Source organism: Pipistrellus hanaki (assembly GCF_964339955.1).
Source record: "Pipistrellus hanaki genome assembly, chromosome: 2".
Lineage (NCBI taxonomy): Eukaryota > Metazoa > Chordata > Mammalia > Chiroptera > Vespertilionidae > Pipistrellus > Pipistrellus hanaki.
This window is the reverse complement of record NC_140504.1, coordinates 178455497-178479673: the sequence shown is the minus strand read 5'-3', so window position 1 is coordinate 178479673 and position 24177 is coordinate 178455497. Positions and strand designations below refer to the sequence as shown.

The 24177-nt window shown below is 42.4% G+C and overlaps 1 protein-coding gene across 2 annotated transcripts in view; it reads left to right on the top strand.

Annotated features, from left to right (window-relative positions):
- The first annotated feature begins 7946 nt into the window (after positions 1–7946).
- AGO1 (argonaute RISC component 1) overlaps positions 7947–24177 on the top strand; it is a 43683-nt gene continuing 27452 nt past the window's right edge. For both annotated transcript variants that reach the window (XM_084871939.1, XM_084871938.1), the window contains exons 1-8: positions 7947–8221; positions 13102–13285; positions 20098–20218; positions 20681–20862; positions 21260–21396; positions 21609–21743; positions 21894–21981; positions 22863–23010. In XM_084871939.1, coding sequence (XP_084728065.1) covers positions 8197–8221; positions 13102–13285; positions 20098–20218; positions 20681–20862; positions 21260–21396; positions 21609–21743; positions 21894–21981; positions 22863–23010 — 1020 coding nt within the window. In that variant the 5' untranslated portion in view covers positions 7947–8196. The remainder of the gene's footprint in view (positions 8222–13101; positions 13286–20097; positions 20219–20680; positions 20863–21259; positions 21397–21608; positions 21744–21893; positions 21982–22862; positions 23011–24177) is intronic.

Here is a 24177-nt window from a genome sequence, read left to right as displayed (position 1 = left end):
CTCTTCCTTATGGTGTGATTTTAGCCACCAAGTCATCAACAGTAATGTTTCCTAGTTCTTTCTCTTTAATTACCTCTTTACAGTGTGCCTTCAGTTGATCCTTTCAGCCACATTGAATTAATTTAGCTCTTAGCAACTCTTTGAGGCATTCTCTTCCTGCATTGTCTATTAACTCTTGATTAATTGCTGCTCTCATCTGCATCTCTTTGTTTCTGTTGCTAACCACCATCATAGCAGGTGAGGGCTGTCCCTTCTCATCAACAAATGATTCTTGTGGAAATGATTAATGTGCTGAAGTCTGTTACCTGCCACACTTGATCTGCCTGGACTTGACCTTCATTTTTTTTCACCACTAATATAGTCACCATTTCCAATTATCCTCTTATTCTGTCGTACAGTGTCCCGTTCTTTTTCCCCCCAAAGCACTTATCTTGGAATATATTTTGTTTTTTTTTGTTTTTTGTTTTTTTTAAAATATTTATTTATTTCAGTATGAAACTAGGTAGAATTATAAATCAAAGCACAGGAACACAATATGGCTATTGTTAAATATTGCCAAATTGACCAACAGCATATTTCACAGACCTAGAAAGAACTCTCCAAAAATCCATCTGGAACAAAAAAAGATCCCAAATAGCCACAGCAATCCTGAGAAAGAAGAGTAAAGTAGGAGGGATCTCAATACCAGATTTCAAGCTCTATTACAAAGCCACTGTTCTCAAAATAGCATGGTACTGGCACAAGAACAGGCATACAGATCAATGGAATAGAATAGAGAATCCAGATATCAACACAAATCATTATGCTCAATTAATATTTGACAAAGGAGGCGCGAACATACAATGGAGTCAAGACAGTCTCTTCAATAAATGGTGTTGGGAAAATTGGACAGATATATGCAAAAGAATGAAACTAGACCACCAACTTACCCCATACACAAAAATAAACTCAAAATGGATTCAGGACTTAAACATAAGATGGGTAACCATAAAAATACTAGAGGCATCCACAGGCAGCAAAATCTCAGACATATGCCAAAAAAACTTTTTCACTGATACTGCCCCTAGGGCAATGGAAGCTAAAGAGAAAATAAACAAATGGGACTACATAAAAATAAAAAGCTTTTTTTTTACAGCAAAAGAAACCATCAACAAAACAACAAGAAAGCCCACTGTATGGGAGAACATATTTGCAGATGTTATCACTGGTAAAGGTTTAATCACCAACATCTATAGACAGCTTATACTACTTAATAAAATGAAGATAAATGATCCAATTAAAAAATAAGCAATGGACCTAAATAGAATCTTTTCAAAAGAAGACAGAAGGAAGGCCAAGAGGCACATGAAAACATGCTCAAAGTCACTAATTATCCGAGACATGCAAATCAAAACAACAATGCGGTACCATCTCACACCTGTCAGAATGGCTATCATCAACAAATCAACAAAAGACAAGTTCTGGCGAGGATGTGGAGAAAAAGGAACCCTCGTGCACTGCTGGTGGGAATGCAGACGGGTGCAACCACTGTGGAGAATAGTATGGAGTTTCCTCAAAAAACTGAAAATGGAACTCCCATTTGACCCAGTAAATCCTACTCTTAGGAATATATCCTAAGAAACTAGAAACACCAATCAAAAAGGATATATGCACCCCTATGTTCATAGCAGCACAATTTATAATAGCTAGGATTTGGAAACAGCCTAGATGCCTGTCAGCAGATGATTGGATCAAAAACTATGGTACATCTACCCAGGGGTCCTCAAACTTTTTAAAGTGGGGGCCAGATCATGGTCCCTTAGAGAGCTGGAGGGCCGGACTATATGAACTACTAATTCCTACTGTAACACCTCAGCTGCGCTCACTGCCCAAAAAACCTGGCGGGCCGGATCAGACTCCTCTGCGGGCTGCATGTGGCCCACGGGCCGTAGTTTGAAGACCCCTGATCTATACAATGGAATACTATGCTGCCATAAAAAAGAAGGAATTCTCATAATTTGCAGTAACCTGGATGGAATTGGAGAACATTATACTGAGTGAAATAAGCCAGTCAATGAAAGAGAAACACCACATGATCTCACTCATTTATGGATAATAAGGAATATTATAAACTGATGAACAAAAAGATGGATACAGAAACAGTAAAGCAACAAACAGATTGTCAAATTACTGCGGGGAGGGTAGGGAGATATGGGGGAGTTAAGAGATCAACTGAAGGTCTTGTATGCATGCATATAAGCATAACCAATGGATGCAAAACTCTGGGGAGGAAGGGCATTTATGGGAGTGGGGGGGATTGGTAAGATATGTACACATATAATACCTTAATAAAAAATGAAAGAAAAAAAATATTGCCAAATTGCTTTCCAAAGGAATATACTGATATAAATTGCCAGTGTATAGTTCCATTATAGTATCTTGATCATTGAGCATGTAATACAATTTTTTAAAAATAATGGAGCCTGGCCAAGTTTAGGGTTTTGGGTCCTCCATGTATGTTGCAGAAGACCCGGGAAATAGGCTTGATTTGGGTCAGTTCAGTTCTAGCCTGGGTGGAACAACACTTGTGAACTAGCTTTGGGTGTCAGAACCAGGGACAGCTCCTCCTGTCCCTCCCCCTGCTGACCCTTGGCTAGTTTGGGCCCGGGGTGAGAGTGGGCAGATTTGGGCATGGTGTACTTCTTCTAGCATCTTCTCACTGTTTCTTGCTTCCTTCTTTATGCTAGAATATAACAATTTATAGTTCCTGGCATATGTGGGGTTATTCACCTTCATAATCTCTGCTAACGCTGCTTGGTATGCCTTGTTCCCATCTTTTGCCTGGCCGATTCCTGTTCATCCTCTCAGGCCTTTTTTAGTTGGTATCTCTTCTAGGAAACTACCCTGATTACTCCAGACTGGTTAGACATACCTCCTTTTAGTTCCCATGCTTGCCTCTGTTATTTTTTTTTAAATATTTTTTAATTGATTTCAAAGAGGAAGGAAGCAGGAGAGAGAGAGATAGAAACATCAATGATGAGAGATAAATCATTGACTGACATCCTCCTGCATGCCCCCTACTTGGGGATTGAGCCCACAATTCTGACAAGGTATACATAATCCTGGATTGAGCCCACAATCCTGACTGAGAATTGAACCGTGACCTACAGGTTCATAGGTTGTTGCCCAACCACTGAGCACACGGGCTGGGCTTGCCTCTATTATTATATTCAAAATTACACTGAAATGAGCATCTGTGCTCTCCAGTACAATAGGCACTTGAAATGTTGCTAGTGTGAATTGAGATGTACCATGAATGTAAAATATAAACCATATTTCTTTTCTTTTCTTTTTTTAATATATTTTATTGAATTTTTACAGAGAGGAAGAGAGAGGGATAGAGAGTTAGAAACATTGATGAGAGAGAATCATCGATCAGCTGCCTCTTGCACACCCCCTACTGGGGATGCGCCCGCAACCAAGGTACATGCCCTTGACCGGAGTCGAACCCCGGACCTTTCAGTCCGCAGGCCGACGCTCCATCCACTGAGCCAAACCGGCCTTGTCTATACACCATATTTCAAAGACTATATACAAAGAATGTAAAATATTCATAATTTTTATATTGATGACATGTTGAAATGATAATGTTTTGAGGTTTAGTAATAAATTATTTAATTTCCTGTTTCCCTTTTTCCTTTTTATAATGTGGCTACTAAAATATCTAAAATTACATATCTAGCCGAAACCGGTTTGGCTCAGTGGATAGAGCGTCAGCCTGTGGACTGAAAGGTCCTGGGTTCGATTCTGGTCAAGGGCATGTATCTTAGTTGCGGGCACATCCCCGGTGAGGGGTGTGCAAGAGGCAGCTGATCGATGTTTCTCTCACATCGATGTTTCTCTCTATCCCTCTCTCTTCCCCTGTAAAAAATCAATAATATATATATATATATATATTTAAAGTAAAGGAAAGAAACATTAAATTTAAAAAATAAATAAATAAAAATAAAATTATCTATCTATCCTGCATGATATTTCTATTGGATAGCACTGATATATATATATATATATATTTGTCTCTTCTTAGTTGGTAGAGTTTGGCTCTCATCCATTCTTGTCTCTTTGTATTTCTTGAGCATAATACTTGTGATGGGTGGGAATAGCTGATGCTAGTTCTCAGAACTTGGGGCTAGAGTTTCAAAGGTCCAACAGACAATATTACATTAATTGGTTTTTTCATCTAGGAACTTGGCCTCTCTCTTTACTTAACTCAGGCTTTAAAAAAATATATTTATTGTTGAAATTATTACCTATGTTCCCCTCCCCCCCTCATTTACCCCCTTTATACTGCCCCTGCCCGCCCCCAGGCCTTCAGCACTTTATTGTCTGTGTCCAGATTATGCATGTATGCATGCATACAAGGTCTTTGGTTGATTACCTCTCACCCATCCACCCTCCCCTGCCTTCCCTCTGAGATTTCCCACTCTGTTCCATGCATCTATGTCTTTGGATTCACTCTGTTCTTCCGTTTATTTTGTTACTTAGATTCCACATATGAGTGCAGTCTTAACTCAGGCTTTTTAAATATGTCTTATTAATTCTTATAGATTTTCTCATAGATCACAAATATCTCATAAAATTTATTTCTAAGTATTTTGAATTGGGTATTTTATTATTATAGTGTATAATTGGTTATTACTGATTAAATGCTACAGGTTTTAAAATAACAGTCCCTGCCTGTTCTGGTTACTTATCTATTGCTCTCAGCTGAGGCCTACCTATCTATTCTATGATCCTCGAAGAATTTTGTGAGGTTTGAGTTAACATATGTAAAGTTTAGAACAGTGTCTGGCACTTAATATTAAGTAAACACTTAATAATGTTAGCTATTTTTTTTAAAAAATATATTTTATTGATTTTGTACAGAGAGGAAGGGAGAGAGATAGAGAGTTAGAAACATCGATGAGAGAAAGTCATCGATCAATTGCCTCTTGCACCCCTCCTACTGGGGATGTGCCCGCAACCAAGGTACATGCCCTTGACCGGAATCGAACCCGGGACCTTTCAGTCCCCAGCCGACGCTCTATCCATTGAGCCAGACCAGTTTTGGCTAATGTTAGCTATTATAATAATTTTAATTAATCTTAATCTGTAATAGAATTCTATATGCTAGTGTTGGACTTGTGAATTTTGCATCCGTATTTCTGAGATTTCTTTTTGTAATACCATAATTTAATAAGAGATGAGGCTCTTTAGCTGCTATTATGAACAGATTATAAAAATTCCCCTTTTTTTCTATATTTATTGATTTATTTTATTATTATTTTTTTTTTAGAGAGAGCCCTGGCTGGGTAACTAGTTGGTTAGAGCATTGTCCCTATATGCCAAAGTTGCAGGTTTAATCCCCAGTCAGGGCACGTATAAGACTCAACCAATGAATGCATAAATAAATGGAATAACAAATTGATCTCTTTTTAAAAACTTTTTATTGATTGACTTTAGAGAGAAAGAAAGAAGAAAGAGAGAGACACCAATTTTTGTTGTTCTACTTATGCATTCATTGGTTGATTCTTATATGTGTCCTGACTAAGGATCAAACCCATAACCTTGGTGAAATGAGATGATGCTCTAAGCAACTGAGTTATCATGCCAGCATCTTTCTTATATTCTAAAACCATTCATATAACATGGAACAGAATTATCTCTTTCAGGAATGGTTGGAAATATTAAACAGTAAATATTCTGGGTCGGTGTTCTTTGGTCATTTTTGATAACTTTCTCAATGTCCTTAATTGTTGCTTAATCTTTGTTTTGCATTTTTTTCTTTTGAATTTTTTAAATAAAAAAGTAATTTTAGCCGAAGCCGGTTTGGCTCAGTGGTAGAGCTTCGGTCTGAGGACTGAAAGGTCCCAGGTTCGATTCTGGTCAAGGGCATGTACGTCGGTTGCGGGCTCATCCCCTATAGGGGGTGTGCAAGAGGCAGCTGGTCGATGTTTCTCTCTCATCGACGTTTCTATCTCACTATCTCTCTTTCTTCCTCCTCTCCGTGAAATATCAATAAAACATATTTAAAAAAAATAATTTTACACAGCGTTCCAAATTCATTATAGTTATATAAAAATTCCCTAATGTTTATTAAATTTCTGTGATGAATTTTAAAATTTGGGAGTGATAGATTTGTTCATTGTCTTGTGATGTTTCACAGGTCGATACATACGTTAGAATTGATTATATTGTATACTTCATATCAGTGGTTCTCAACCTTTCTAATGCTGTGACCCTTTAATACAGTTCCTCATATTGTGGTGACCCCCAACCATAACATTATTTTCATTGCTACTTCATAACTGTAATTTTGTTACCGTTAATGAATCGTAATGAAAATATCTGTGTTTTCTGATAGTCTTAGGCCCTATAGCAGCGACCCACAAATTGAGAACCACTAGCAGGGTCGTCTAAGACAGTGTTTCCCAACCTTCTCTCCTGATGAGAATCACCTGGTGGAGTTGTTAAAACACAGATTCCTGAATCCCAACTAAGAAGTGCTAAACTAGAATTTTTGGGAACATATAGGTAAAATTGTATACTTAACTAGTGCTCTAACACAGATGTTATATACAGAGCACTAAGTTAGGTATGCAATTTTACCTATATGTTCTCAAAAATTCTAGTTTAGCACTTCTTAGTTGGGATTCAGGAATCTGTGTTTTAACAACTCCACCAGGTGATTCTCATCATGAGAGAAGGTTGGGAAACACTGGTCTAAGAATATTGGAAAACATCAGAATGGCAGGAGGATCATGTGAGAGTAGTTAAGGAAGTAAACATGTCAGGATTTGGTGAACAGCTGCATTGGGAGTGGGGGTGGGGAAAGAAGGAAGGGAGAGAGAGAAACTTCATTTCTGGGATGAAGATGCCATTTGCAGAGACAGGATGCATAGGACAAGCACACGTTTGTGGGGTAAATATAAAGAGTTTGATTTTGGACTCTTTAAATTTGAAGTGATGGTAGGATATCCAGGTGGAGCTGTCCAGCAGACACTTGGAAATATGAGTGTGAGACTTGTATGGAAATGGAGATTTGGAAAGATAGTTGAGCCATAAGAATGGATGAAGCCTTCAAATGGAAAACGAAGAGTAGAGTTAGAAGAGAGCTGGGTTTGAAACCATGGTGAACACTACTGACAAGAACTTAGCACTAGATCCCAGAAAATGCTGAAGTCAAGGAGAAGGCTAAAAAAGGAAGGAGAGGCAGAGTGTCACATGTTGCAGAAATTATTCTTTTACTTTCTACACAAAAAGTCCTAAGAGAAGTGGTGAGGACAGAAACAGATTTGAGTGAGCCAGCAGCAGTGAGAAAGTGGAGACAGGTGCTTCCATGTCCCATCCACAGAGGTCTGTAGCCACACTTAGATTGAAACTGTGACACCTTTCAGGGTAGGTAGGGTCTCTCATATCTGTGGTCTCAACGCCCAGCACTCAGCTTGGAAAAGAGGGTGGCGTTAGGGAGTTCAGTGAGTCAGGGACAGAGAAAGGCTTCGGGAAGGTAGTCCCTTCGCAGCCAACACGTGAAGGATGAGAGAGATTAGGAGGAAAGGTGGGAGGCAGGGCCCCTCGGTGATGGGGTGCTCGGAGTGTTGAGGGGGACCAGGGAATGAGGTGGGGTTCCTGTAATGTGCGCGTGGCTCTGTGAGAAGAGGGGAGGCTATGTGTAGGATTGGAGGGACCTATTTGGGTAAAAAGACGGGGCCTGTGGCTGCTTCAGGGGATGGGGGTGTGTCCCCACCCCAACCCCGCCCCGCCCCACTTACGCCACTGCGCGGTAACGCTGCGCCTCTACCGAAGCCCTTCCTCCGGGCTGCAGGGCGACGGCTGACCGCCAGGGGCCGCTGCCTCGGGTCCCCGGTGCCCCCGCCTCTCTCCATTGGCCTTTGTTGCCTTCGGAGCGCCCCGCTTGACTCGTTCCCGTCCGCCCCCTGGGCCTGGCGGTTGCGCCTGCGCACTGGCAGCTGGCCGGGCGCTCACTGGGGGAGCTGCTGCAGGCTCCGCGGCGGCGGCGGCGGCAACGGAGGCTGCGGGGGTGGCGGTGCGAGCGGCCGGGCTTGGGGGGGAGCCGAGCCCGGCCCGAATCCTAGCAGCTAGAGTGCAGGGTACCTAGGCCCCTCACACTGGATTCCACAGTCTCCGGGCCGCCTGACCTCCGCACGGGTATATGGGATGGAAGCGGGACCCTCGGGAGCAGGTAAGGGTCCGCGGGAGGGGGGAACGGTGCGTGCTCCAAAGGACCAGGGGACTCCCGCCTAAGGAGCTGAATTTTCGAGTGAGGAAGGGTTTCCTGAGTGAGGAGAGGGGCTCTTATGGGATGGGGGCCCAGTTTGAAGGGGGCTGTGTGTAGTTCCGGGGAAAACCTTGTGAAGGGGGTTCTGAGACGGGGGCCGTTTATCAAAGGAGGCTCTATGCACCCCTGGAGGTGGGAAGTAATCTGGAGAAGGGCCTGCACACGTAAGGACTCCCGGAGATGCCTGGAGGCCTAAGGAGAGTCCCGGCAGGTGGCAGGAGGCGGACTCCAGGTGTCCTGGAGAGGAGGAGGTCCATACAGATGGGCCCTAGCTGTAGCATGCCGGGAGGGGGTTCAGCCAGTCTGGGCTGGGCTAGTGTCCCATGGGAGAAGGCGCCAGATCTGGACTGTGAGCTCCGCCCAGCCGGGCTTGACGCGGGGGCGAGGGTCAGGGGGCTGTGGGTGGGGATCCTGCCCCAGGATTCCCCCTCACCTCCCCCCCCTCTCGCCCCCCGCGAGTCCCGGGAGCCTGAGCAGAAGCACTCGAGCATGCGCAGAGGTGGCCGCTAGAAGGGGCTGCCCTAGGTAGTGGGGGCGTGGCTGCCCAAATTACCCCCACTCTCCATCCCGCGCGGTTTGGCTTGGGAAAAGGAGCGCGCTGGTGGGGTGTATTCTCTCTAAGGTTATGCAGGCTGGGCGCAAATAGAAGTGGTCCCCTTCCCCATCTTGAGGGTTCTTAAACTTGGCTCAGAAAAAGTCACAATTTGCCAAGAATGGGTTGAAGGAAACTTCTAAAGTGCCTTGCCTTATTTTGCCACTTGAATGTGGAAAGACTTGGACCGATTCAATGGCGGGTTTTCACTAAAGATAGGTCTTAGTAAAGGTGTTTGTTACTGAAAGATGAAGGCCAGGGCCAGGTTTACCTGGAAGAGGTTGTCTGCCTGGTTTGCACCTGGTCCAAAATACTGTAGACCCGATGTTGCCAAGCTAGCCTTTTGTCACAAATAAGTTGTTTGGGGGATGGACCTGGTGAGTCCCGGGTGTTAGTCTTAATATCTCCTTGTTCATGAGCAATCAGGAATAAAGGAGATAAAAGAATAGAAGAGAAACTGAAGCTGGGCATCCCCAAGAAGACTGGAGTCCCCAGGACAGGTTGTGGGTTAGTGGCACTTTGGTGGAAGGAGCAGTCTAGACCTGGGAATCCTTTAGGTTATATCTCACGTCTTTCTTCCATTTGATCTGGAATGGTAATAGGATTTTCATTTGGGACATGAATTTTATTTCTGGTGGAAGAATCTTTTTCTTTTATACTAGATCTAATCTCAAGGGAATAGCTTTTACCAACTCATTCAAGTCACTCATTCAGTGATCTGTAAGTACTTTCCCCCAAGCAAAAATAACCTTATAAAGTCTGTATAGGTCTTAAGGTGAAGTGCAGCGAGCAACAGACTTCAAAAAATTACTTCCTCCTTCTCTCAAGCTCATCTCTCCATTCCAGGAACTCTCTTGGAGACTATTTGCAACAACCTGTGGACTAGAGTAAGAGTAGGTCACAAAGGTTTAGATAGATTGCCAGGAGCTGACACCCATACCAGACTGCTAATGATTTTATTCTGATGAATTCCGAATGGGCGCTAGAGTGATGAAAAAACGGACTTGTTTGATATGAGAAATAAGCTTTTAGGGAAGGGACCAGAGCTTGGTATCTGGAGTTGGCTGTAGCCTAGTGGGACAGGCTTTGCCTCATTAGAGGGTGTAATTGAAATTCATTCTGGAAGCTGTGAATGGAGGTACCTCATTACTCCCCCTTGCTAAGCCCTGTCAACTCTCATGGAAGTTGGAGGATACAATACTCAAAACTGAAGTATTGTTGTTGGCTTCACTGGGCTTATTTATGTTCAAGAGTGCCTTCTGTGCTCAGGTGTGTTCCAAGCACACAAACTGGACTGATTTATCTGTGGAACCAGCAAGTGTTTAGGCCCTGACACAAAGTATATGTTTATTAATTAACTTGAATCACATTCCAGTGTGACATAAATTGTTAAGCACATAGTTGGTTACTTAATACAGGTACTCTGTATATATTCATGTGTGGACAAATTCTTTTTGGAGAGATTGGCCTCTTAGTATTTGCTTCCTGGTAGCTAACCTAGCCTTGAATTTGTCTTTTGAATAGGCAGTCTGCTTCTTGGGAGGTTGTGGGCCTCTGAACTGCAGGGAAGCAATCCCTGAGCCAAGCCTTTCAGCTCTGTTACTTTTTCTTCTCAGGGCTGGTTGGTGATGGGGGAGGGGGAGTGTCCTTTTCACAGCCCCTCCCTCCTTGCTTTTGTCTGCAAGGAAGGACCCCACCCCTTTCCCCCAAGGCCCAAGCTTTGTCCTCTCTGCTGGGGCCCTCATCTGCATCACAAAGTGGCCGTCTGTCCCTGTCTGGGTCTGAAGCGAAGTGTCTCCCTTTCTCAGACTAAAAGCTGGGAGCAGGGTGAGGCAAGGGGGGGGGGGGGGTCGAGGAGTGAACTTTCTACAGCTGTGAGGCTTGCAGGGGGATGGGATAGGAGAGAGCTTACTCCTTCTGCCTTCCCTAGTTTGGGGATGAGGGAGAGCTTGGGGGCTTTCCTGTTTTCCCAAAGCCTCCTTGGAGTGGAGTGTGCCTGGTGCCTAAGGCTGTCTAGTCTGTAGTCCTGTTTCTGGGGGAAAGAAGGCTTTGAGGCTAGAGTGTTTATCTCATCCCCCATCAGTTCTACCTAGCCCAGCTCTAGGGATGTCTCTTTTCAGGGCTCCAAACGGTTATTCCGCCTGGGGGCGACTTAGGAGGTGAATGGAAAGTAAGAACTTGGGGAGGGGAAGGGTGTTTTATACCAGATGCATCTACCAGGGTACACGTTTGTCGTGTGCAGGATTTATAATTGTTTCTGAGCAATTTGCAGGTGTTTGTGTGTTGCGTGTGTTCTTTGTGGTGAGTCTGCAGATCAGTTTGTTCATTCATTTACTATCTGTATATTGAACACCTCCCGTGTGCCAGGCTTTCACGAAGGAGATTCAGCAGTGACCACGGCAGATGGTCCCTGCCTTTGAAGAACTTTCAATCTAGGGTAGTGAGGGGTATGTGTGTAAAGATTTTGTCTAGGTCTGAGTGTTTGGATGTGTATGACTAGAATGTGTCACATTATGTTTGTGTGTCTGTCTATGCCTTGTGTGTAATTTCTGTTCACCTCTTTTTGGGGGTAAGTGGCCAGGTGCTAGTAGTTAGCTTTCACTTCCCCATGTATTATAGCTGAGCCCTAAAGGCCTTTTGCCCCCAGGCTGGGCCTGCATTTCCAGTCTGCATTGTGGGACTGGGCTTGACTAGTGGTTAGAAGGAGACTGCAGTTTAACTCTGGGAAGCATGCCCCTCCCTTGAATGGTTCTGACCTCTTCCTGACCCCCCAGATGAGGATATGCCCCTCCCCCTTTTTATTCCCCCCACACACACACACACCTATAGACAGACTGAAAGCAGAGCTCTAGTGATGGGAGGCACTGGACTGGCTTATTCATCTCATCTCCCACCTGAGCTGGTCCTTTACCAGCTAGGACAATAGTAACTCTAGACAAAGGCTTCTCTCAGGCTGTTTTTCCCTCCCTTCCCCCTCAAGTTAGAAAATAAAACTAGAGGCAGCAATCATGCTTGTGGCCAGAGAGGAGAAAGTAGTGGCCTTGCCCTAGCCCTTTCCCCAGGGCCCTATCTGTCTTGAAATTGATCCCTCCTGCTACTCTCTGGGCTCTCTATATGGAAGGAGCTGTGAACCGTGGAGACAATCTTGTATTCTCCTTCCCAGAGCCAGTATCTCTCCCTTCTTCAGCATTCTAATGGCTGCTTCTCTTTCCCAAGGCCTCTACTCTAGCTTCAGTCTCATATATGCAGCCTGTCTTCATTCCCTAGCCTTTTCTTTTTTTGAACTTTTTTCTTCATTATTTCCCCAGTTGCAGCCTTGCTTCTTACCCAAGCTCCTAACTCTAGCCTTCCTTCCTTCTTCCTTGGCTCCCAATTCAGGCCTTTTTCTGCTAACCTCTGGTTTAGTCTGGTTTCTTGGCCAGCTCCCAACTTCAGCCTCTCTCCTTTCCTTAGTTTCCAAACTCTATCCTTTTAGCCCTTTCGCCTTTTCTGCCTCCAGCCTTAGCCATTTAGTTGCCTTAATCATTTCACAAACAAACACTGCCCCAACCCCCAACCTGGCCTTTTTAAAAATGTTCCTCCTGCCTACAGAGGAGCATTAAGATGATGCTGTTGCCGAAACCGGTTTGGCTCAGTGGATAGAGCATCGGTCTGCGGACTGAAAGGTCCCGGGTTCGATTCCGGTCAAGGGCATGTACCATGGTTGCTGGCACATCCCCAGTGGAAGGTGTGCAGGGGGCAGCTGATCGATGATTCTCTCTCATCGATGTTTCTGACTCTCTCTCTCTCTCTCTTCCCCTCTGTGAAAAATCAATAAAATAAAAATAAATAAATAAAAAAGATGATGCTGTTTTGTCTTTGGGGTGGTGATGAATGAAGTGAGCACCTGCTCCAGAGAATAGGGCATTCTTCAATCTTATTGAAGGAAGGATTTTGTTACCAGGAGCCAGATTTATCCCCTCTACTTAACATGCAGTAGGAACTTAAGGGTAGTTTTCCTAATTGGAGAGAACTTTAAAAAAAAAATTAGCCTGTGATTCTGAGCTCATGGAAACCCTCAGTTGACTTGGGTAGGCAGGAAAGGAGCCCCTTGCACTCTCCAGCTCCTGTTTTAGGGGACCTTGTGCCTTCTCTTGATAGGAGTGTAAGGAGATGACCAGACTTAACCCTTACCAACCTTTTTGTCTTGTAGCTGCAGGCGCATACCTGCCCCCTCTGCAGCAGGTGTTCCAGGCACCCCGAAGGCCTGGCATTGGCACAGTGGGGAAACCAATCAAGCTCCTGGCCAATTACTTTGAGGTGGACATCCCTAAGATTGATGTCTACCACTACGAGGTGGATATTAAACCAGATAAGTGTCCTCGCAGAGTCAACCGGTAAGTGATGCACATCTTTGACACCAAATACAGGAGGTTTTTTTTTGTTGTTGTTTGTTTGTTTTTAAATATATTGATTTTTTTACAGAGAGGAAGGGAGAGATATAGAGAGCTAGAAACGTCGATGAGAGAGAAACATCCACCAGCTGCCTCTTGCACACCCCCTACTGGGAATGTGCCCGCAACCCTGGTACATGCCCTTGACCGGAATCGAACCTGGGACCTTTCAGTTCGCAGACCGACGCTCTACCACTGAGCCAAACCGGTTTCGGCCAAATACAGGAGTTTTTACTTTTCTGAGTCTCAGAACCTCGAAAGAGGATCCAGAGATGTAAACAAACTACTAAAGGGTGATATTACCAAATCTAACATGAAAGCTTTGAGGGGAAGATTTCAAGTAAGGAAAATATCATTTGATTTGGCAATTAGGATTTAATTAATACCTTTTGTCAGAGCAGTTTTATTAAAGTAGTTGGGCTAGTAATCTATAGTGAATTAAGGAATATATGAAAGGTAATATGGTAGGGATGATGACCAGAAAACTTTCCCCAGATAGTTTAGCAGTGAAACTTAGGGAGAGAAGGAATATGTTGGCTAGAGTGGATTATAGGGGTCAAGTACAGTGCCTAGCCTAGTACATTTCAATGTTTGTTGAAATGAATGAAAGAAAAGTTTTTAAGAATGAGACATGGATATGTTTATAAACTGAAGGGAAGGAGCTAGTGGAGGAGAGGTTAAAGGTACATGACAGAGAGGGGAGGAATGAGTGGGATGTCCTTGCTGAGGCAGGAGGACATTATAGGATACATAGTTGGAGGGATTATCCTTAGAGAGAAGAAGCAATATTTCTTTTTAAATTACATTTTATTAATATTTGAAAATTATATACTTACAATGTAAATAAATTTAAAATATTACAAAAAGAGTAGCAGTGAAAGATTTTTCTTATTGCCCTCATCTCCAGTGTCCTAGTCCTTTCCCCTAGAGGCATTTATTGTTACCATTTTTTGAGTATGATTATTACCATTCTTGAATATGCTTCCAGATATTTTTGTTTGTATATACAAGCATATATGTATATAGAACATACACATATGTATATAATATAGAATCCTATATACCTTGTTCTACACCTTGTTTTTTTCCTACTAAATAATATATTTTGGAAAATAATACATACCAGTACATGCATATCTGCCTCATTCTTTTGCTCAATAGGTATTTCATTGAATGTGATGTTATTATAACTTAGTAACTTTATTGAACATTTAGGCTGAGTAAACTTTTGCTACAAAAATGAAACTGTATCGAATATTATTAAATATATATACATTTTCCACTCAAGGATGAGCATGTGTATAGGATAAATTTCTAGGAGTGGATTTGCTGGCATAGACCATTTAAAAATTCTGAGACAATGCTAGTTTTTTTTAAAGTAAACTGTAACAACATTTACTTCCTTTTACAAGGTATTAAGAGTGCCTCTTGCCCTAGCTGACTTGGCTCAGTGGATGGAGTGTTGGCCAGTGGACTGAAGAGTCCCAGGTTTGATTCCATTTAGGGCACATGCCCAAGTTGCAGGTTCAATCCCTAGTGGGGGGCATGTAGGAGGCAGCCAATCAATTATTCTCTCTCATCATTGATGTTTCTCTTTCTCTCCCTTCCTCTCTGAAATAATTTTTTTTTTAAAGTGCCTCTTCCCCATATCTGCACCAATCAATATTAATATTGTATTTTTTATCTTTGACATTTTGATTAGTAGAAATTATACTTAAATTTAATTTTTTATTACTTTTCTATTTTTTATATAATTTTTTATTTTACTGATTTTTTTACAGAGAGAAAGAGAGTGTGATAAAATTAGAAATATTAATGAGAGAGAAACATCGATCAGCTGCCTCCTGCACACCCCCTACTGGCGATGTGCCTGCAACCAAGATACATGCCCTTGAATGAAATCAAACCTGGGACCCTTCAGTCCACAGGCCAACACTCTATCCACTGAGCCAGACCAGTTAGGGTTACTATAGAATTTTAATTCATATTAAAAATATTTATCTCATAAGTTCATTCAGGGTTTGGCTTCCTTGTTTTTTTTTAATTCTCACCCAAGGAGTTAGGATATTTTTCCATTGAATTTTAGAGAGAGTGAAAGAGAAGGGGAAGGGAGGAAAAAGAGAAAGGGATAGAGAGAGACAAACATCGATTGGCTGCCTCCTGCTTACACCATCAACCAGGGCTGAGGATTGAACCTGCAACTGAGGTATGTGCCCCTGACAAGGAATTGAAGAACCTGCAACCCTTCGGTCTTCAGGCCTATTTTCTAACCACCAGGGTTTGGCTTTTTTTTTTTTTTTTTTTTTAATTTTTTTCTTTCTAAAATATATTTTTATTGATTTCAGGGAGGAAGGGACGAGAGAGAGATAGAAACATTAATGATGAGACTCATTGATTGGCTGCCCCCTACTAGGGATTGAGCCAGCAACCCAGGCTTGTGCCCTTGACCGGAATCAAACCTGGGATCCTTCAGTCTGAAGGCTTCATTCTATCCACTGAACCAAACCAGCCAGGGCCTGACCTGGAATTGAACTGTGATCCCCTGGTTCATAGGTTGATGCTCAAGTACTGAGCAACACCAGCTGAGATGGCTTCTTTTTTTTTTTTAATGAGGTAACATCAATTAACAATAACATAAATTTCAGGTTTACAACTTTGTAATTTGGTGTTTGTATATGCTACTGGGTGCTCACCACCAAAAGCCTTGTTTCCATCCATCACCATATGTTTGATCTCTTTATCCATTTCACTCTTCTCCCAACCCCTTCTCTCTGGTAACTACCAATATGTTGTCTGAATCTATGAATTTGGTTTTGTTTGTTCATTTGTTACTTTTTGATTTATATTCTATGTATGAGTGAAATCATAAGGTTTTTATCTTTTTTCTTCTGACTTATTTCACTTAGCATAATACTCTCAGGATCCCTCCATATTCTCGCAAAGGGCAATATTTCATCTTTTTATGCTTGAGTAGTATCCCATTACATGTCTATATCTATATACATCACACCTCCTTTATATATTCATTCATTGATAGACACTAACTGTTTTTTTTTTTAAATCTTGGCTGCTGTAAATAATGCTGCAGTATACATAAGGTACATAGATTTTTAAAATTAGTTTTCATATTTTTGGATAAGTATCCATAAGAGGAATTGCTGGATCAGATGGTAGTTCTTAATTTTTTGAGAAACCTCCATAATTTAGTGGCTGTATTGATTTATAATTCCCTTTTCTATACATCTTGCCAACACTTGCAATTATTTCCTTTTTGAAAATAGCCATTCTGCCGAGACTGGTTTGGCTCAATGGATAGAGCATCGGCTTGGGGACTGAAGGGTCCCGGGTTCGATTCCGGTCAAGGGCATGTACCTTGATGTGGGCATATCCCCAGTAGGGGGTGTGCAAGAGGCAGCTGATTGATGACTCTCTCTCATCGATGTTTCTAACTCTCTATCTCTCTCCCTTCTCTGTACAAAATCAATAAAATATATATTAAAAAAAAAAATGAAAATAGCACATTTAGGTATGTGCTAATTGATGTCCCATGATTTTGATTTGCATTCCCCTAATAATTTTTGGGGGGTTATTTATTTATTTACTTTTAATTTCTTTATTGATTAAATTATCACATATTTGTCCTCATCCACTCATTTCTATCCCAAACCTCTCCCCACATATGTCTCCACCCCCATGTTGTCCGTGACCACTGATTAGGCTCATATGCCCCCTAATAATTATTGATGTTGAACATTTTTTCATGTGCCTATTGGTCATTTGTATGTTTTCCTTTGAAACATGACGATTCAGATCCTCTGTCCATTTTTAAATTCAGTTTGTTTTTTTGTTGTTGAGTTTTATAAATTTTTTATATATTTTGGATGTTAACCCTTATTGGCAACATCATTTGTAAATATCTGATCCCATTTAGTTGGTTTCTTTTTTGTTTCTTTTTTTTTAATATATTTTATTGATTTTTTACAGAGAGGAAGAGAGAGGGATAGAGAGTTAGAAACATTGATGAGAGAGAATCATCGATCAGCTGCCTCTTGCACACCCCCTACTGGGGATGTGCCCGCAACCCAGGTACATGCCCCTGACCCGAATCGAACCCGGGACCTTTCAGTCCGCAGGCCCACGATCTATCCATTGAGCCAAACCGGTTTTGGCGGTTTCTTTTTTGTTTCATTGATGGTTTCCTTTGCTGTGCTGAAGCTTTTTAGTTTGATATAGTCCAATTTGTTTATTTTTGTTTCTCTTGCCTTTGAAGTGAAAAAGACCACTAAGACCAATTTTCAGAAGCTTACTGCCTATATTTTCTTGATGTATTTTATTGTTTCAGGTTGTAAATTCAAGTCTTTGATCCGTTTTTAGTTAATTTTGGTGTATGGTGTAAGATAATTGTCCAGTTTCATTCTTTTGCATAATAATATCCAGTTTTCTCAACACCATTTATTGAAGAGACTTTTTCCATTGTATAATCTTGGCTTCTTTGTTGTAAATTAGTTGTTCATTGTATGTGGGAGTTTATTTCTGGGCTCTCAATTCTGTTCCATTGATGTGTGTCTGTTTTTCTGTATTTTGGTCTAATGAGTAAAGTTTAACATATTTTTCAGATGTTTAAAAATCATATATGGAAGGATGTTTAAAATCTGAGGAAAGAAAATGAAGAGCCTTGCATATATAAATATGATTGTATGCCTGGGAACTTGGTGGAGAGGACTTTGCATAATATGGTTTACTATAATTGTTCAGACTTATAAAGTTGCCTCTTTTTTTTTAGTCTTTATTGTTGGGAATATTACAGATGTCTCTCCCTTACTCCCTCCATTGCCCTCCTCCACCCAGATCCTGCGAGCTGCTCCTAGGCCTTCACTACCCTATTGTATGTGTCCATGGTTAATGCATATATACATATAAATTCTTTGGTTAATATCTTCCCACCCCGCCTCTCCCCACTTCCCTCTGAGATTTATCATTCTGTTCCATGTTTCCATTCCTCTGGTTCTATTTTATTCATCAGTTTATTTTGATTTTTTTAGATTCAATTTTTTATAAATGTGTATTTATTGCCATTTTGTTATTCATATTTTTTTATCTTTTTTTCTTAAAGAAGATCCTTCAATATTTCATAATACTGGTTTGGTGGTGATATACTCCTTTAGCTTTTTCTTGTTGGTGAAATTCTTTATCTGACCTTCAGTTTTTTTTAATTTTTAAAAAAAATACATTTTATTAATTTCAGAGAGGTAGGGAGTGGGTAGGGGAGAGAGAAACATCAGTGATGAGAGAGAATCATTGATTGGCTGCCTCCTGCACACCCCCTACTGGGGATTGAGCCTGCAACCTGGGTATTTTCCCTTTATCTGAATCGAACCCAGGACCCTTCAGTCTATACAGGTTGATGCTCTATCCACTGAGCCAAACCAGCTAGGGCATGCATGACCTTCAATTCTTGATAGCTTTGCTGGATAGAGTAACTTTAGTTGTAGGTCCTTGCTTTTTATCATTTTCAGTCTCAATATGGTTTCTTCTTTAATTCTTTAGTGGTAGGGCTTCCATTAGGCCAGATTTCAGGTGGTTCTGAATGATGGTTGTTCTGTATTTTAGTTGTAATCTTGATGTTGTGGGAGGATGCGAGTACCTTGTTTACCACCATCTTCTAGGGTTGCTTTTTGTTAGGAGATAGAAATAGGTTCTGGTGTTAGGAGGTAGTTGAGAAGTTTTGACATAGTCTGTGAGGAATGGAAGTGATTAGGACATGAAAACGATTGTTGGGTAGCACTGAAGTCTAACTGGTTACAGTTGCTTCCAATATACATTTTGAATGTTTTTATCCAGTACTATTCAAAAGGTTTGGTTTAGAAAGTGAAGATATCAAATGGTTGGATTGGTTGGATTTTGAAGGATCGATGGATACTCTGGTATCTAAGTGGCTGAGTGTAGAAAGTGAAATCTAGAAAGAGATGACAATAGGTGGTGGGACCGAGGGGCTTCAGAGATAGAGGAGATGAGGTTCTTCTCCCAATTTTTATTCTTTTCCCAATTTAGATATCTTTCCCACCCATATATTTTTATTATCAGTTTCAGAATTGGAGGAGCCTCAATTCTATTCCTGATTCTGGATAGACCCTAAGATAAAGCCTTTCTCCCCTTAGCCTTCCTCTCTGTTAAGAAGGCATTCACTCTTTTAGGTCCTTTAGGACCTTAGTGAAGTGAAGACCAGAAGCATCACCTGGGAGCATGTTAGAAATGTAGAACTTTAGGCTTTGCTTTAGACCTATTGAGTTAGAATCCACATTTTAATCAGAATCTGCATTTTAATAAGATCTCCAGATGATTCGTGTGTATATTGAAGTTTGAGAAGCACAGTGACAGAGCAGATGAGATTAAAGCTGCTAGGCCCTGGCTGGGTGGCTCAGTTGGTTGGAGCATCGTCACATACACCAAAATGTTGGCGTTTGATACCTGGTCAGGGCACATACCTAGGTTGTGGGTTTGATCCCTGGTCGCGGAGCATGTGAAAGGTGGTCGATTGATGTTTATCTCTCTGACATAGATGTTTCTCTCTCTCTCTCTCTCTCTCTTATCTCCCACCCCCAATAAAAACATGTTCTTGTGTGAGAATGGAAAAAGAAAAGAGGAGCTGCTAGGAGAGAATGTAGTAGATGGGACATTCCCTGAACTTTTAATTGCTTCTAAAAGCTTGAAGTGGTAGTCTCTCAGCTTCCACAGGCTGTTCCTATCACCCACAGGGAAGTGGTGGAATACATGGTCCAGCATTTCAAGCCTCAGATCTTTGGTGATCGCAAGCCCGTGTATGATGGAAAGAAGAACATTTACACTGTCACAGCACTGCCCATTGGCAATGAACGGGTAAGGTGGGAGTCAGGCTAGACCTGAGTCATGGGGTCTGGGGTGGGGCAGAGCTCATGTAAGCCTGTTTCCAGTCTGGCAGTCTAGAGATCCCTTTCATTCTTTTGTTCTGAGAAAGTGTGTTCTAGGGTGAGGGATGGATAGGTGCTGATGTTTGTTTTGCCTACTATATGTCGATTCCTGTTCTAGGCAGATTGAGAGTAGACTTAAAATAGATCTATACCTTAAGGACTTTCTACTAGGTGTGGTTGAGAGAGACAGAAGCACTGAACCCAGGAGAATGAGCCAAGGTGGCTGGAGACTAAGTAGCTGCATTTACTGTGAAGTTTTCATTGTGAGCTCCTATCAGCTCAAGAGACAGATTCTTAGCAAATCCATGGGGTAGGAAACAATTGGGCAGGGCAGGGAATGTTGACTGTGAGAAAGCATTGATAATCCTTCTCTCCTTTCTCTCTATTGAAGGTTGACTTTGAGGTGACAATCCCCGGGGAAGGGAAGGATCGAATATTCAAGGTCTCCATCAAGTGGCTAGCCATTGTGAGCTGGCGTATGCTGCATGAGGCGCTGGTCAGTGGCCAGATCCCTGTTCCCCTGGAGTCTGTGCAGGCCCTTGATGTAGCCATGAGACATCTGGCATCCATGAGGTACTGGGTGTAGTTAGTATCCGGACGACTAGTGGTGTCAAAACTGCTATGGGGGGCGGAGGGGAATGAGCACATATTAATGTCCTATAGTGTTCTTTTCAAACAAAATATTCTTTGAAACCGTATCATATACCAAGCAAGTGTGTATATACATTTAGATGGGTTAAATCATTGGTCGTATCCCTTTTAGATACCTTTGAGCTGCACCCCATCTGTCCCTGTGGGGCAGAGAAAGGGTAGAGACTTCACAAGGTCAGTTACACAACTAGTAAAGGATCAGAGCTGGAATTAAAGCCCTGGTGTCCTGCCTTCCAGGCCAGGGCTCCTCCGTGCCCAGGATGCCTCACAGGGTGGGGACCTGTGCCCGAGGGACCAGTTCTCTGCCTGTCCCTGCCAGGTACACCCCTGTGGGCCGCTCCTTCTTCTCACCGCCTGAGGGCTACTACCACCCGCTGGGGGGTGGGCGCGAGGTCTGGTTCGGCTTTCACCAGTCTGTGCGCCCTGCCATGTGGAAGATGATGCTCAACATTGATGGTGAGTGGGGAGAGCTATGGAGCCAGGGGCACCCTGAGTCCATTGACCACACTCCCAGCCTTATCCCTCCCAGCTCTGCAACCACACTCCTATGGCCCTGGTACCCCTCCCCCATCCCATAACCCTGTAAGGAAGAGGGTGTAAAGAGCAGTACTTCCATTTATTACGGAAGACAGAACCTGAGCTGAGCTATACCTACTCTGTCCCCACAGTCTCAGCCACTGCCTTCTACAAGGCACAGCCGGTGATTGAGTTCATGTGTGAGGTGCTGGACATCAGGAACATAGATGAGCAGCCCAAGCCGCTCACGGACTCTCAGCGTGTGCGCTTTACCAAGGAGATCAAGGGTGAGGACCGAAGCAGGAAGGGAAGAGAAACACCCTTACTTTCTCTTTAGCCCTAAAAGAAAATCCCCTGGGGATATGTTAAGGGGAGAGGCCAAGCCTGGGAACATGAGCAACCCATTTCAATCCTGACAAGCAGTGTGTATATTCTAGGCCTGAAGGTAGAAGTGACCCACTGTGGACAGATGAAGAGGAAATACCGTGTGTGTAATGTTACACGCCGTCCTGCCAGCCATCAGACGTAAGTTGACAGGGCTGCTAAGCCATACCATTAGTGGAAGAGGGCAGATATTTCAACACTCTTCACTCCCTCCTGTTCCACCACTGACCTTGTGAATAAGTCTTGGACTAGCCCTGTTTTTGAATAAGCTGTGGGTATTTGTCACCCTCTGCCAACCTTCCCAGATTCATTGATACTCTCCCTACCATTTGTGCCTTCTTGGTTTCTACCTTTCCTCCATCGGCCTTTACATAGATCAAGCATCTTCCTCTGACTCTATCAGTTTGTAAATGTTAGCATCTCTTTCAACTTATATTTCCTCCTGAAAAAGAAGCTCCTGGGCTAGTCCTTGGGAAAGCTCTCACTGATTTCATCTACCTTCTTGACCTTATACTGTACTGGACTATGAGCACCTACTGTGTGTCAGGCTTTATGCCCAACATTAGAAATACAGAAGAATAAGGTCAGGTCCTGTTGGTTGTGGAACTTGCCACTCAAATCTTTGGCTTCTGTTTTGGAGCCCTGTATTGCCTGCTTTCCCAAGAGTAGGAGTACTCTAAAGAGACTGGATAGGGATAAAGCCAAGTCGGGCTTTCATGGTTGTAGGTCTAGAGAAGTGGGAATCAGTCCTGAGCTCTTGACACCTCCTTATTTTTTAAAAAAAATATATTTTATTGATTTTTTACAGAGAGGAGGAGAGAGAGATAGAGAGTCAGAAACATCAATGAGAGAGAAACATCGACCAGCTGCCTCCTGCACACCCCCTACCGGGGATGTGCCCGCAACCAATGTACATGCCCTTGACTGGAATCGAACCCAGGACCTTTCAGTCTGCAGACTGACGCTCTACCACTGAGCCAAACCGGTTTCTGCTTGACACCTCCTTTCTTTCCTCCAAACAGGTTTCCCTTGCAGTTGGAGAGTGGACAAACTGTGGAGTGTACAGTGGCACAGTATTTCAAGCAGAAATATAACCTTCAGCTCAAGTATCCCCACCTGCCCTGCTTGCAAGTTGGCCAGGAACAAAAGCATACCTACCTGCCCCTAGAGGTGAGGCTGCCAAGTAATGGTTGGGCAGGGAAACAAGCATTGTATCTGTACATTGATCATCAGAGATCTGCTTTCCATTTGTAATCTCTCATCTTCATTTTGAAGTTTGGGAAATTGACATTCTGAGAGATATGAGGTTATTATGTGAAATATAGGCCTCATTCTTACCTGCTAAATTGTTTTCTTATTTCCAGTCCTGCTTTCATGTGTTTTTAGGGCTGCCAGGCAGAGGTGAAAGCTGTATTTACTGTCTAATAAGTGATTAGTTTGTTCAGGGCAGAGATTTCAAATATCCACATTCATGTTCTCTTAATTTCTCTTTCCCTGTCTTCTGAAGTTCAGGATGTGAAAAAATCTAGAGATACAAGTGTACCTTATTTTAAAGAAAATGAAGATGAATGTTACCCACTAGTATAACATGAATCCTATTTTCCTAATGATCAATGTGTTCTTTTTAAAAAAGTTTTAGACCAAGATTTGTTATATTTTTACGTTTCAACAGGTGTTTAAAATTCTGCAATTAAAGACAGTAGTAATATTTCTTAAGTTATAGAATATAAATATAGAACTATCAGGTTGCATTTGGTTAGACAGACACCAGACAAAATGTCTAATCATGAGAAACTACTGCTGACTGCTTCATTGTCTACCAGTGTTTCCCAAACTTTTGACATATGTGTACCCCTTCTATAATTTTTGTAACGCTGAGTACCCCTCGTATTCATGAGAACATAGAATTAGGCGCAGCTAAGCACGGTGCAGTGCATATCCCCACCAAACTCCGGTGCAACGTGTACCCCCACCAAACTCTTCCCGTACCCCTGGGGGGTACACGTACCACACTTTGGGAAACACTGGTCCATTGCTACTCAAAGTGTGGTCAGTAGACCAACAACATGGGTACTATACAGGAGCTTATTTGAAATACAGATTCCCAGGTACCGCCAGACCTATTGAATCGGAATCTGTCTTTTAACAGAATCCAAAGAGGATTCATATGAACATTAAAGTTGGAAAAGTACTAATGTAGGCTATTGTTTTAGTTTGTTCCAGCAGCAGGAGCCAAATAGGACCAAAGCTCAAGCCTTCTGTGAGCTTCTGGGATTTCAGAGCTAACTAGAGGGAATTGGGCTGAAAAAAGAAGAGATCCCAAAACCCAAGAACTTT